This window comes from Macrobrachium nipponense, chromosome 15, assembly GCF_015104395.2.
Source record: "Macrobrachium nipponense isolate FS-2020 chromosome 15, ASM1510439v2, whole genome shotgun sequence".
NCBI lineage: Eukaryota > Metazoa > Arthropoda > Malacostraca > Decapoda > Palaemonidae > Macrobrachium > Macrobrachium nipponense.
The window spans coordinates 15,786,720-15,802,124 of NC_087208.1; the positions used below are offsets into that span (position 1 = coordinate 15,786,720).

Genomic DNA, 15,405 nt, shown 5'->3' on the forward strand with positions numbered 1-15,405 from the left:
TTGCATTCAATATCTACCTTCGTCTTCAACGGTACATAGCGATAAGATCTCTTCAAGAGATGGCAGTCTCTTGGCCAAGGCAAAGCAGTGCTGCCTATTTTCAGTGTTCAATCGGAGGAGGCCGTTTCTGGAGTAAGTGAAGGGAAATGAATATTCCTCCAACTCGACCTCTGTGAATTTCCTTATGGTTCTATCTTTCCGTCTGAAGTATGAGATAAGCTAGAAGTCCTAACTATTGTAGAATATGCAAATATGTTGTTGACGGCCTCTAGGCTCAGAGATTCGGTTCTGTCAAACAACAAAGCTTCACGATCTTTGAGGTCTGTGGAGATCTTGAAATTCTCTGGATCAAAGGTTCCGGCATGGAAACTTAGACGTAGTTCTTGAGTTTCTGATGCCAAAAGCATTTCGAACCTATCCTTTCTGCGAACTTAATACACGTGAACCAGAAAGGCTAATATTCTAAACCGCTCTAGCCACGGCAAAGAGGGTTAGTGAGGTTTTAGCCATCTTCAGAGGTTTGGTTTTGGCTTTAAAGGACATAATGCGGTCTGTCCTCTAAGCCTTCCGTTCTTGATAAGAACGAAAACCTGTCTAACCCTTGACCCGAAGGCTTGGAGACCAAGGGTATGGCACAAAATTATTGGGCAAGGGCATTAGAGTCCTGTGCCCTGTAGGGTCTCTCAAGTTTTATCTTGATAAAACTTAATAGAAAGGTTTCAAGGTTCCCAACATTTAAGAGGTCAAGGTCAAACGGAACAATTTATGCGGTGCTCCGCTATAAAAGAAAAAGTTCCAGGCCACGGAACATCTTGCCGGTTGCTCCGGTAAAAAGCCCAGGACTGGATGTCCAAGAAACACCCTGGCATTATAAGGCCAAGGAGTTTCTTTAATTTAGATTATAAGCAAGGAAGTCTTTTTAAGAGGTCATTCATAAGTTATTAGCAAGGATTTCTTAAGAAAGTTCCTCATTCATTATGTTGGCAGAAAGATTTTGGAGATTTTTTCTTAATATGAATGAACTCAAGAAGTGAGGGCGCGGCTCGGAAGCATTTCAACAGAACATGACACTCAGTAACATCCTGAGTGCCACGCTTTAGCGAAGCAACTCTGTGTTCGCTTCACACTCCCGACAATCTGCGGTGTTCCGTAAAAGACCAGACTGGTTCATGTCCAAGAAAACCCTGGCATTATAGCCAAGGAGTTCTTTTAAGAGGTCTCATTCATTATGTTTGCATAAGATTTGAGATTTTTTCTTAATATGAATGCTCAAGAGGTGAGGGCGCGGCCTCGGAAGCATTTCACAGAGCATGACACTCAGTAACATCCTGAGTGCCACGCTTTAGCGAAGCAACTCTGTGTTCGCTTACACTCCCGACGGGATGTGAAGACGACATTGAGATCTGTAAGTCGCTAGGACCATACATTTCCGTAGATATATTATTGGGGGCAGGAAGCAACACGAATCCTATCCTATAGAAAAGGGATAGGTGTGCTTTAACTTTGAAGGGTTGGTCGCTTGAGGAGCGTTCCTTTTCATTAGCCTAGAAGTTATGGAACTAACTTTGATAGGTTAGGTCAGGTGGTGGTTTTAGCTTCGGTGCCCTCAGAAGTATGGTCATATGGTCTAGTCACATTGTGGTCACGCCCCCGTTGACAGATCATCTAGAGCGCACCAGCATTACAGGTCTCTACCTCGCTGGCAACTCTAGTAACGCAGAAGCAGACTTTGGTGACAGTAATCACGAAGTCGGCTATGCTAACAGGTGAGGAACCAAGATGTATATCATCTACTTAATTTAGTTTCCCAAAAAATCCTATTCTGTCTTTCCCACCATCCGAAGGTGGGATTCAGCTATATATATCTGTCAGGTAAGTTTCATGAACAAAATGTTAGTGTTATAATACAATTAAGTTGTTTGTTCATACTTACCTGGCAGATATATAAAATTAAAGTGCCCACCACCTCCCCTCAGGAGACAGTGGCACTGATAAAATATGAATAGAAAATGGGAATAGTTCCTGATATCCGCCTCCCACGGCGGGAATGGGGTACTACCACCTGGCCGCCCACTGCGTGTGCCGCGAATTTTTAAATTCTGTCGGACTTCAGAAAATACAGCCTATATATATATCTGCCAGGTAAGTATGAACAAACTTAATTGTATTATAACAATAACATTTTTGGACAAATTGTCATTTTAAGCATCATGGAGATAAGTTTGCACTGCGCATGGCTAGACGTTCGTTAACCTGTTTAATCTTTAATTATGACATTATTGTACTTTGGGAGAAAACTCTTATTTCGGGATGAAAGCAGAGGTCTCGAGGCATTCCTTCCACGACTGATGACTAGTGACTGGTGTCCATCTCTGGTGTCAAGATGTGTTCAGGTACTTTTTCTGGAAGGTGGGTCAACAAGCGGGCAAGACTGGCCCAAGTAGTCCACTCGGTTGTTTTCCCTATCCGTGCAAATGCCTGCACAGCAGCGTTTTACCCTAATGGTCAAAATTACTCACAATTACTATCCTACCTATGAAATAGCCTGCGGAATCTGAAATAATTTGCCTATGGCTCGTATCTAGGCTACATTTGGCAAGGATTGAAAGTACTTAGCTAACACAGTATTAGGGTAAAAAACCGCATAGTACAGGGGTGGACCATGTACGATCAACATGTACAACCCCAAAAAAAGTACATTATAACGCGTCCTGACATCGGAGATGGGCATCAGTCGTGACTTGTTGTTGGTGAGAAACGGAGCTAAAGACCTCTACTCTCCTTTCAAAGTAAGTATTTTCTCCAAAGTTAGAAATTAAGGCCAAATGAAGATTGACGCCATCTCGATGTTTACGGAGTCGCTTGTGTCAATAAACTTCCCATTTCCTGTGATAAATCTGCACACCACTTGCACCCACAGACGCTGGGGCACTTTCATCACAACAATCGGAACATGGCCCCTAACCGGCTTGTTTGTTAGTAAACAACTGTTTTGGTAGAAGAAGACGACGAAGCGTGCACTTGGATAATTTTTTAAATAAATAGTAAAACATCAATATTTTACATATTTATGATGATTAATTTGAAAATATTCGTTATTGAAAAAGTAACTCAATTCTGACTCAAATTTAAGTATGTAATTATTTTTTGGAATTAGAAATTATATTTTCATAATAAAATAAATTTTTGAACATAATTACCTGGTAGTTATATATATAGCTTAAGTCCCTGTGACGTCATGGCAGAATTTCAAAACTCGCGGCAATCGCCGATTGGGTAGTCAGGTGTACCACCTGTGCGCCCTCTACCCAGGTACCTGGAACCATTCCAACTATTCCTCAGATCTTCCATGCCCCTAGTCTCTAGAGGGGAGGAGGGTGGGAATTAAATTATATATAACTACCAGGCGAGTATGTTCAAAAATTTATTTTATTATGAAAATATCATTTTTAAACATCTAACTTACCTGGTAGTTATATATATAGCTGATTGACACCTTTGGTGGAGGGTCAGAGACAGCCAACATCGTTGGAATTGACATAAGAGTTAATAAACAAACTTATGGGTTCGTACCTGTTTGAGGAAGCTGACTTTAGTAATCTCCTGTCTCATTATGTCTGCTTTCCTTAAGAGATCCAGCGATCCACCCAGGGGGCTGAAGACCTCAAGGAGCTGTCAAACCGGTGCATAACCTCTATGTGACAGGACCTCATCCAATACGCTTATTCCGGGCGCTACCAAGGAACGAAATGACCACCTGACTGAGAAAATCAATGATTGTGGAAGACTGCGTCCAGTCTCCACAAACAACCATAAAAATTCAACCGTCCCAAGGAGAGAAAAAAAAGGTATTGTGTTATGGGATTGTAGGGGTAGATCCTTCTCCCACTATTGCATTCGCTGCTACGAATGGTCCCAGGGTGTAGCAGTCTTCGTAACGGTCTGCACATTTTTCAAATAGTGTGAGGCAAACACTGACTTACTTCTCCAGAAAGTTGCGTCCATTATACTCTGTAAGGACCTGTTCTGTTTGAAGGCTACAGAGGTTGCTACTGCCCTCACTTCGTGTGCTTTCACCCTGAGAAGATTGAGGTCCGCCTCACTACATTCTGAATGAACTTCCATTATAAGGTTCCTAATGAAAAAGGAAAGCGCATTCTTGGACATTTGTAAAACAGGCTTTTTGACAGAGCACCAAAGAGCATCTGAATTACCATGTAAATCTTTCGTTTTCCCTAGGTAAATTTTTAGAGCTCTCACTGGACATAGGACCCTCTCTAACTCTTCTCCAACTATATCCAAAAGATTCGGGATCTCGAAAGACCTTGGGCAAGGTTGTGAAGGGCGTTCATTTTTAGCCAGAAAACCTAGCTGTAGGGAGCATATAGCTTTGCCATGCCTAAATCCTATCGCCTTGCTGAAAGCATGGATTTCACTAACCCTTTTGGCTGTAGCCAAACTGACCAAAAAGAGTGTCTTCATAGTTAAGTCTTTTAATGAGACCAAATGTTAAGGCTTGAATCTCTCACTCATTAGGAACTTCAGAACTACATCCAGGTTCCATGCAAGAGAGTCCTGTTGTACTTCTTTCGTGGTGTCGAAGGATCGGAGAAGGTCCTGTAGATCTTTATTTTCAGATAAATTCAACTTTCTATGTCTGAAAACAGCAGCTAACATACTTCTGTATCCTTTAATCATTGAAGTCGAAAATTTTCGCCTTCTCCTAAGGTACAGAAGGAAGTCAGCTATTTGAGTCACAGAGGTACTGGAAGAGGAAACAGAGTTGTCTCTGCACCATCCTCTAAAAACCTCCCACTTGGATTGATAGACCTTGATAGTAAAAGCTCTCCTTGCTCTTGCAATCGCACTAGCTGCCTCCTTCGAAAAGCCTCTAGCTCTCGTGAGTTTTTCGATAGTCTGAAGGCAGTTAGACGTAGAGCTTGGAGGTTTTCGTGATACCTTTCCAAGTGGGGTTGTTTGAGAAGATCTACTCTCAAAGGAAGGCTTCTCGGTGTGTCCACCATCCATTCCAGTACCTCTGTGAACCATTCCCTTGTTGGCCAAAAGGGGGCTACGAGAGTCATCCTGGTGCCCTCGTGTGACAAGGACTTCCGAATCACCTTGTTTACTATTTTGAAAGGTGGAAAAGCATTCACGTCGAGGTGCGACCAATCTAGGAGAAAAGCGTCTATATGAAGAGACTCTGGATCTGGCACGGGAGAGCACGTCTCCAGCCTCTTCGTCTTCGCTGTGGCAAACAGATCTATGCAAGGTCGCCCCCACATGCGCCACAGGTTCTTGCAGACCTCTCGATGAAGAGTCCATTCCGTGGACAATACTTGACCCTTCCTGCTTAGGCTGTCTGCCAACACATTCTTCTCCCCTTGGATGAACCGAGTGACTAGGCTCACATTGTTCACCTTTGCCCACTGAAGGAGTTCTCTTGACGTCTCGTAAAGAGACCTCGAGTGGGTTCCGCCTTGTTTGACAATGTAGGCCAACGCTGTGGTGTTGTCGGAGTTGACCTGCACTACTTTGTTCTGAACCACTTCTATGCACTCCTTGAGGGCCAAAAAGACTGCCAACAGCTCCTTCTGGTTTATATGGAGCTTCATTTGTTCTTTTGTCCAGGACCCCGAGAACTCCAACTTCCCCAGAGTTGCTCCCCACCCCGAGTTCGAGGCGTCAGACAACAACACTAGGTCTGGGTTCTTTTGTTCTAGGGACAAACCCTCCTGAAGTTTGACGGGGTCGTTCCACCAACGAAGACATTTCTTCATTGTTTCCGAAATAGGAATCGACATTGTCTTCAGACCCTTTCCTTTGTTCCAATGCCGATTTAGGTGAAATTGTAGGGGGCGAAGATTTAGTCTTCCCAAGGAAACAAATTGCTCCAGAGAGGAAAGGGTCCCCAGAAGGCTCATCCATTCCCTCGCAGAGCACTTCTGTTTGCTTAGGAAGCTTTGAATCTTTTGCAGGGCTTGATCTGTCCTTGAGGCAGACGGAAAAGCCCGAAAATCCAGACACTGAATCCTCATGCCCAAGTAAAGGATTTCTTGAGAAGGGATCAGTTGAGATTTTTCTTTGTTTATTAGAAGTCCCAATTTCTCTGACAGCGTTATTGTTTTCTGAAGATCCTCCAGGCAGCGACTGTAGGAAGGAGCTCTGAGGAGCCAGTCGTCCAGATACAGAGAGATTCTGACAGCTCTCGCATGCAGCATTCCTGCAACATTGGTCATCAATTTTGTGAAAATTTGAAGCGCGGTGCTTAGTCCAAGACAAAGAGCTCGAAACTGGAATACCTCCTCTTTGTATACGAACCTCAGGTATTTTTTGGAGCTCGGGTGGATGGGAATGTGGAAATACGCATCTTGCAGATCTAGTGAGACCATCCAGTCCTCCTTTCTGACTGCTGCCAGGACTGATTTTGTAGTTTCCATCGTAAATTTTGTCTTCTGTACGAAGACGTTGAGTGCACTTATGCGTTCCATGGTGGAGATAAATCCAAGGGAAATAGCACAAAAACACAGAGCAAAAGATGGCACGTGTTACCTAGTACAGCTAATGAAAAGGATGACCACCAGAGGCGCAGCAGTCGGCATGGTGCGGGGCGTAGTAGTAGTAGTAGTAGTTGCCGTCCCTGCCTGTGGATCGGCCCTCTCAGGAAGGGGATTTTGGTGTAGGAGAGTTCTAAATGGCAAGAGGTTTGTGGTAGTGGTCTCACTCGCCCCAGATACCATACCGACACCCTCTTTTTATTTAGGGTGAGCAAGTCAGTTATTCTGACATCTTCCTGATTTTGTTTTTTCTCTGGTATAAGTTAGCTTCATTTACCTTAGAAATAATGAACTTAAGGATTATTTCACGCAGCGACACAAACTGACCCCAGAAAAGAACTTAATAGTCTTAGTCACATGACTAGGACAGAAACTGTGAGAGGAGAGTTGAACCGACTCTGGTGCTCGGTGAAAGACCCGTTTGATCCGAGAAGCGCATGCCCAAACTTCTTAGGGTGCTGAAAGTGAAGATGCACGAGATTCGTGCAGTAGCAACGTCTTTGGCTTTCAGACAAAATATGTCTCTATCCTCCATTATGCAAACAACATTCTGGAGGTCAAAATCGGTGTTCACATCGCACTATTTGAAGGAGGTAGAAACTACTTTCGAAAACTGTTTAAGATTGGGACTGTTGTCAATAGCAGAAATGGTTTTTGGGAGAGGAAGCATAGGGGGACCCGGTTTTTTCCCTCTACTATCTCCTCGCCTTGGATTTGAGGTTGTTGAGTTTTTGGGAAGCCTGGGGGTACATGTACCCGAAGTACCTGCCAGTTCTTATATCTGGTTAAGGGTATCATATGGTTTTTAGTGTAGGTGATGGTGTTGTATGGTCTTATCTGGTCTTTTCGCCCAGGGCAAGGGCAAATTATTGATGTCTTGTCAATCATCGGTGTACTTCCATGGTTGCAAGATCCCACCATTAGTAGAGACGACCCTGGCCATTACTGCCACGTCTCCTACATGTGATGAGAGTGCCGACCAGAGGCATTATCTACCTGTAGCTGCTTTCTCACAAGGTAAGGTACTGCAAACATTATATATAATGTGAGCACATGATTATCGTTTTTTGTTCATAAAGCTGTCCATATATACACCTTCTGGGTAATGTGGATTCAGCTAATGTAATTGTTTGGTAAGTCACTTATGTGAAAATGATATTTTAATGATAAAATAAGGTTTCACTTATACTTACCAAACAATTACATAATCAGAGCCCTCCCTCCTCCCCACAGATGGACGTTGCGGCTCAACGAATTGACAATAGTTAGCTCAGCAGTACCAATTGCTTGGTAAGTTTATGTGAAACCTTATTTTATCATTAAAATATCATTTTTTAAAATTGCTATATTTACATAACTAGTTTCATATTGGAATAAAGTTGACCCATTGATTTTAATTTGAAACTTTTTTTTCAGTTTATTTCCTGTGATACAACAGCTTATCCTCCTAATCCAAGGTCAGTAATAATTATGCTTTTTCATAAGATTTTCAGTATATCTAGTTGTTATTTTTAAAGAAATAATTCAACTGTCAATATCTATCATTTGTTCCTACACAATATACAAGCTGGAAACTTTTAAGTGCAGCTGGAAACAGCCTTTAACTTTCAAGCAAGGTAGTTAGGTAGTCAACTACCAACCAACTGGTGGGAGTCCCGCCCACCAAGACAGTAAGCATTCACTTCGCTTTCATCCACTGTACGAGGAAGAACTGTTTATCTATTCTCTGCCCTGCTTGCCATTTCACTTTGTTTTCTTCAATTATCCTGGTGGTATTGTTTTGTTTCTTTGTGGAATATATCTTTAGTAATTGTTTGTGTGTTTGTATATCAAGAGTTATGCAGACCCACACATCATGTAAGCCTGAGCAGACAGGCAGCATCCAGCATGTCTGCTCTGGTACTGCCTCGAATCCCTGTAATCGCTACCGGTCATTTGTGGGTGTTGACCCTTGTGTCCTTTGCACTAGTTGCAGAGGGCATGACTGTGACCCAAAATCTGTGTGTGATGAGTGTTGTGATTGGTCGCCTGTGCAATGGGTGAAGTTCTCGCAGAGCAGGAAATACGTACTGGAAGAAGGCCTCCGAGGTGTCGTCCGGTGGTAATGCCCCTGACGACACCATTGATTGCCAATCCTTGTTCCTTCTTCCTCCTGCGGAACCTCCACACTATGCTGTCACTCCTACAGGAGCAATCTCCCCTTCGTTGTCTTCACTTGCTTCATCAGGTGGCAGTCCCGCCTTTGCCAGTGATCAACCATTTTTGTTTTCCCCTGTGAGAGAGATGTTGGAGCCTTGGTGTCTTGTCTGTAGCCTGCCTTATTGACTACCCTGGGCCCATTGGTTTTCTGCGCAGACGTGGAACCATGGTGTGTCTCAGGATCAAGGTCTGTTCCCTTTGCTTCCTCTCTCAACTGCCTCTCCATCTCTCTTCATCTCTTGGATTTTATGCATTCTCCAGAGGAGTTACTTGGTAGTTTAGCACTCACGCTCACCAGTTCATGCATCATCCAGATGTTGGAGGGTGATAGTGATGAACTACGTGAACCAGTAAAGTTGTTTAGGGATACAGACATACTTATTACATTTTCCTCAGTAGTTCTGAGCCACACATCACTTCTTGTTATCATTTACTCACCAAGTATTGTCCCCCGAGTGAATGATAACCCTCTTACTCAGTTTTCACTCTGCGTATTATTTATCTAGAGTGAATTAGTCTGGTGATAGAATGGCTCTCACTTCTCGGCAGTTACTCTTAAGTTTTGTGCAAACAGCCCTGGCTGTTGTCATGGTTATGTAATGATATCATGCAAGAACCCTCTGCCTTCCCAACCCAGCCCTCCGCTACTTACTACCAACATTCCATGACATCATTGCCGACACTCCATGGTATGTTTTCTTCCATCTCAGTAGTTCCTCCGTTTAGACTTCAGGAGTTTCAACCATGATTTAGTTGATTCTTCTTTATTGTTTAAGAGGTGCATAGCTTGTGTCATTCTGTTTCACTTCCGTTTGCCAGAGATGAATCCGGTGACCGGGACTCTTTCGTTTAACTTCTACCTTGGCTCCTGTTAAAAGGAGTTAACACATAATGGTAAGGTGTGTTATCATGGAAGTATAGCCTTTGGGAAAAAGATAAACAGTTGAAAGAGAATGGTAGGAAACTATTTAGTGTTGAATAGCTGTGCTCCTAATGCAACCAGTCTATTGCGCTCAGAACTGTGTTTGTAGTGTGAGCTCTTAGGAACCAACCAACCTAAGCGAAGTGCCGGCATGTTACTGGCATAATCTCAAGAGATGCGATCTCAGAAGTGTATCCTTTAATGCTGGTTTTTGGATGCTACTGCATTCATTAGCAGCATTTGAAGCTGCATAGAGCGGTTTATGACTGAGATACAATATAAGATTTTTTCATCTTCCTCTGTTCAAGATGCAAGTTTCAAGGCTTAGACCAAGGAAGTGAAGACTCCTCAAATTGGTAGGATGCTTTGGCCTAATTGTGAGGCAGAAGTACCTTTGAATTTGGTATTTCGTTCTTACCACTACAATTCAATTAATGCAAAAGTAATACATATTATGTGTGATTTACACAGTATATGTATACTACAGTGTTCTCCCCGTATTCGTGGGGGGATGCATACCAGAACCCCTGCGAATAGTGAGAACCCCTCTAAAAATGCTTATAACTGCCCAACTTGAAAGTTCACATACCAAATGTATATACAGTAGTGCCTCAGGTTACGAAATTAATCCGTTCCGAAGCGGCCTTCGTAACCTGATTTTTTCGTATCTAGAACGACGTTTTACATGTAAATTGCCTAATTCAGTCCAAGCCCTACAATAACACCACAGTAAATTTTATAATAAAGCTAAATTGACCAATAAACAATGAAATACAACAATTTGGACCATTCAATACATAACATAACCATGACTGTACCTGTAAATAAAGTGTATTAGTGTACAGGGTACAAGAAATACTGTACGTACGCATGTAGTAAACTGTGGAACCTTACCTTTCGAGTGAGGCAATGTCCGATAGTGGCAACAGAGGAGGACAAATGGCAGAAAACATGAACACGTAACTTTACGAAACACATTAAAAAATGGCAGAAAACATTAACACTAAACTTTACGAAACACATTAAAAAATGGCAGAAAACATTAACACTAAACTTTACGAAACACATTAACAAATGACAGAAAAGTTTAACGCTTCTTGATTATCTCCATCTTCGTCTCCATAGAAAGCATCCTCTTCTTTCCATGAACTTCAGTAGCATTCTTGGGACCCATGGCTAATAATGTAAGTAATTAAGTTCACACACAACACGATAAAGTAACTTACAGGACAACGAAAGCGAAATCACTAACACGAATTTACGTTAACAAACAAAACATATGTGAACGAACGAATTCCAGGTGTTTACGATAATGCTGCCACAAAAAATGGTCAAGGAACGCCTTTACATAGAGGCATGATGGGACAGATGCTGACCAATAAGAGAGCAGGATCTTACGGAGGTGACTAACATCAGGAACCAATGGGAGAGCGGGAGGATGGTGGCGAGTCTACTGAGTTGGCGGCTCGCGAGTTTTAAAATTGTTCTCGGCGGCCTGGGCGAATCTCGGACTTTACCCTTTCCTAATCTGAATTATTTGCATACACAGAAGCAAAAAAGTCTTCGTCTTTGCTTTCGTAACCTGGATTTTTTGTACGTAGGGACTTTTGTATGTAGTGGTTCCACTGTATACCTTAAATAACATCCTACTTCAAATATACCTTAAATTACTTTCCTATTGCTGTATTAATCTTTGAGATTATAATATTAGGATAATTTCAAAGTCATCTTAAACATTGTACCATTAGAATTATATACATACAGAGAGAGAGAGAGAGGAGAGAGAGAGAGAGAGAGAGAGAGAGAGAGAGAGAGAGAGACCTTTGAATGGCAACATCATATATCTTACCATCAAGATTGAAATAATGAATTGTGTCTGAGACAGAGATAATAATAATGGAGAGAGAGAGAGAGAGAGAGAGAGAGAGAGAGAGAGAGAGAGAGAGAGAGAGAGAGAGAGAGAGAGAGAGAGAGAGAAACTCCATATGACTCCAACTCCCGTCCCCTCCTTCCCCTCCACCAATAGTATAGTATCAAACTGTCATTTACTCCCTGCCTTCCTTTCTCAAGTGGACCCCTATAAAAATGCTGAAAATGGCCTAATTTGTTAGTTAAGACTCAAGAAAAAACCACTAAAAATTTTATATCTGTTTTTTTTAATATTTTTATCACAAAAAGTGCATTTTATGATGAAATTGATAAAAAAACCCAGGAATTTGTGGATATTTCTCATAGAAAAATACCATGAATAATGGGTAGATATAGTCCAGAGAGAAATCCATGAATGCATGAGTCCGCGAATCCGGAGAATGCGAATAGGGGGCCCACTGTACTATATTTCCTTGCCAATATTTTCTTACCAAATAAAGGCATAATGCAAAAATATTTAGGTGCTGTTCTACTTAACATCATTTGTAACAACTACAGAAATACAAGCAAAACGTTGTTACCAGATTCGGTTTGGTTGTTGTAGCAAAACAACTGTTATCGTTTACTTGTTTATGACTGCAGCATTTATGCAATGATTATAATGGTACTAACGATACTTTTATCATTTCATTCTCATTTTCTTTTTTAGCTGATCTAACTAGAAGATAGTAGTATAAATAAAGAGATGAAGGAAACGTTACGTCTGAAAAAGGTCTCTCTCTCTCTCTCTCTCTCTCTCTCTCTCTCTCTCTCTCTCTCTCTCTCTCTCTCTCTCTCACCAGTAAGTTCATTGGATCTGGCATTAAAATTTTTTATGCTCAGGCAGACCATAGTAAATGATCAGGCAAACGAAATTCCACATTTTCATTAAAAACGTGAATTTCATATATTATAGCAAATACTACATATATTATGGCAACATATCTGGCCGTGACACAGTCTAAGGCATAGTTAACATGTCTAGAGCACTGTAAGGTGGATTGTGACGCCCGTAGACTAACGAATTTTGGTCAGAGGCGAATTTTGCTTAGCATTGGGCTCCCCCAGGAACGGAACCCTTGCCGTTAACCGGGGGCTGCCTGCATTAATATTGATTAATACTGTATTGGTAAGTTTAATAAGATTAAATATTTTTATAATATAAAAATAATAATTCTCTCTCTCACTCTCTCTTATAGAGATGTATGTCTTTTGCATGATAGTTTAATAATTTACTAATTTTCAAATAATATTAATGTAAACAGCAATAAGGAGGTGAGGGAGTTGGAGTCATAAGGAGTTTCTCTCTCTCTCTCTCTCTCTCTCTCTCTCTCTCTCTCCTCTCTCTCTCTCTGAGGGTGATGTTAAGGCTACATTTTACAGAGAACTGTAAGGATTCCAATGTAACCTCCTTAGTGGAGAAGAGGAAATGCTTCTCTGTCCCGTTGGGGCAATTAAACTTAATCAGATAGGTAAAGTCTGGAAGAGGTAGTTATCCTTTTAGAAATCTAGAACACCTTTGTCAAAGGTTAAGCCTGGAAGAGGCAAAATTAACCTTTGTTCTTATGCAATATACAAGCCCTCAGTCCTTTACTATAGGAATTACTTAAGGCGTAGCCTGGACACGGCCGCTGAATTCTTTAACAAGGCGGTTAGGTAGTTAACTACCGGTCCGGTCGTTGGTAGTCCCTCCGACCTGAGGTAAACATTCCAATTTGCTTTCGGCTGTCGTTGCAGATAGACGTGTTCTCCACCGCTCTCTGCATGACTGTTTACTGCTGTTTTCTTTCAATCCTGGTGGGATTTTTCTTTGTTATTTCTTACTATAAGTTGTGATTGTTGTTGTGATAATGTGTTTGTGATATACTGATTCATGCAAACCCATGAATTGCAATTTCTTTATAAGTTATGATTGTTGTTATGATATTGTGTTTATGATATACTGAATCATGCAAACCCATGAATTGCAACAGCCTTGTGTGGAGTGCTCCGTTTGGTCTTGACTCAGTGGGGAAGTTTGCCGGAAGGAGGAATACATTGGAAGACCTGTGATGAGGGTGACACCATTGCTGCTACCAGTCCTGCTACTTCCCACCACATTGAGGTACTAACCTCTTCTTCCTTTGTATTTACTGCTTTCCTGGCAATCATCCCATACTCGCTGTCACCTCTCCGGGAGAAACTTCATTTTCTTCCCCTTCCAACGAGTTGGAGAGAGAAGAAGAAGGGGAGGCTGTGGTCCCAGACCTGGGGATCACTCCTTACTCCTTTAGGGTCCTCCCCTCGCTCTGAAGTATATCTTTGCATGAGGGGGAACCCCCTTTATTAATTTCTGAACTTTTTACTTTCGCAGGTGAGATGTCAGAACTAGCATGGATTTTTATAGGATGGCTATTGATCAAGGCTTGCTGTTACACTAGAAAAGAGGTGCCTTCAGCGCATCTGGTCTGGTCTCGTCACCTGACAAATGTATCACCTACGGTAGTAATGGGACCAGACCACTTCTGCAGCCTATCACTTGCTAGTTCCTGTCCCTGCAGTGCCTCCCCTCCTGGTTATGATGTGGCATCGCTACCTGCCCCAAGGCCTCCAGGCATTTCCGATTGTTCCTGCCTCTGTACTTACACTTACTTCTGCTCCCGTCCCTGGACCTGCTCATGTATCAGCCCCTGGACCTGATGAGTCCTATGCCACCCCTTGGGGGGCCCTGACAATTCTACTGCAGAAGCTGTTGAAGAGGAAGGCGAAGAAGATGAAGAATCCAAGGAGTGCTGCCATCTTCAACTTCGTCTTTGTCCTCATCGTCATCACCTGCCGCCTCTCACCTCTCCCTTCAGAAGCTTCACGGCATTCGAAGGGGAAGGTAGCTTCTCCACTCCTGAAGAAGTCTCATTTCGAGACTTTTAACAATCTGCCTCCTCCCTTCTCGGTGGAAGCAGTTGGCACTCTCGCTGGCTCTCCCGCTTCTTCAGAAGTGGGCCCCGAGATGCTGTCCCCAGGGACCAGGGTCTTGGTAGCCGCTGGAGCCTGAACCAAGGTTCGTTCTCCAGCCTCTGTTCCCAAGGGCGCTGCTCTGGATCTGGTGAGGTTCTCCCTCAGGGGAGAGTTGGTTTGGAGGACCAGTCTCTCAAAGGACTCGAAGGTCCTCTACCCAGAGACTCGGACACCCACGAGATTCAGAGGACTTTTTTCAGAGATCATAATGCTCATGTGTCAGCAAACAATCTCAGGGGAACGCCCACGGCCTGCTCTACAGACCCGAAGCCTTGTGGGGTTCCAATATGGAACTCAAGGTCTTGACAGGGCTGCCATAGTCAGTCCTGGCTGAAATTGTATTGGAACAGATGAATGACCTCGTCCCTGGACAAGAGAATTCATTTAAGTCCAATTATTAGGCCAAGCTACTGCCTCTCCTCTGCCTGCCAGAGGCGTAAAATCGGTGCAGGATCTAGCCAGATGGAGCAGCGCTGCTGCTAGCTGGGTCACTGCTCCCACCAGTGCTGCTGCTAGCAGAGGTGCTGCTTCCATCAGTGCTGCTGCTAGCAAGAGCACTGCTACATTCAGTGCTGCTACCAGTCCTGCTAACTCACGCACTTGAAAAAGCCTCTATCGACAACCAGGTAACTTAGACCCAGTTTACCTGGGTCCTGGTCTATCACTGCATCACCTGATGAGCGAGAAAATCTCTCTCTCTTGACAGGAACCAGTGACACTGGAGACTACTGTAATGGCAGCTCTTCAGGCAGTCTTCTGGCTAGACTTGTGATCCTTCACAGTGGCTGAAGTCGCTGCTTCCTCTGGGGCCATTGTACTGAGGAA

At 42.9% G+C, this 15,405-nt stretch overlaps 1 protein-coding gene across 1 annotated transcript in view; it reads left to right on the forward strand.

The window, feature by feature from the left end:
• LOC135227001 (acid ceramidase-like) overlaps positions 1 to 15,405 on the forward strand; it is a 291,051-nt gene that overhangs the window by 30,067 nt on the left and 245,579 nt on the right. The window contains exon 2 of the mRNA XM_064266731.1: positions 7,974 to 8,014. Within this exon, the coding sequence (XP_064122801.1) occupies positions 7,974 to 8,014 (41 nt within the window). The remainder of the gene's footprint in view (positions 1 to 7,973; positions 8,015 to 15,405) is intronic.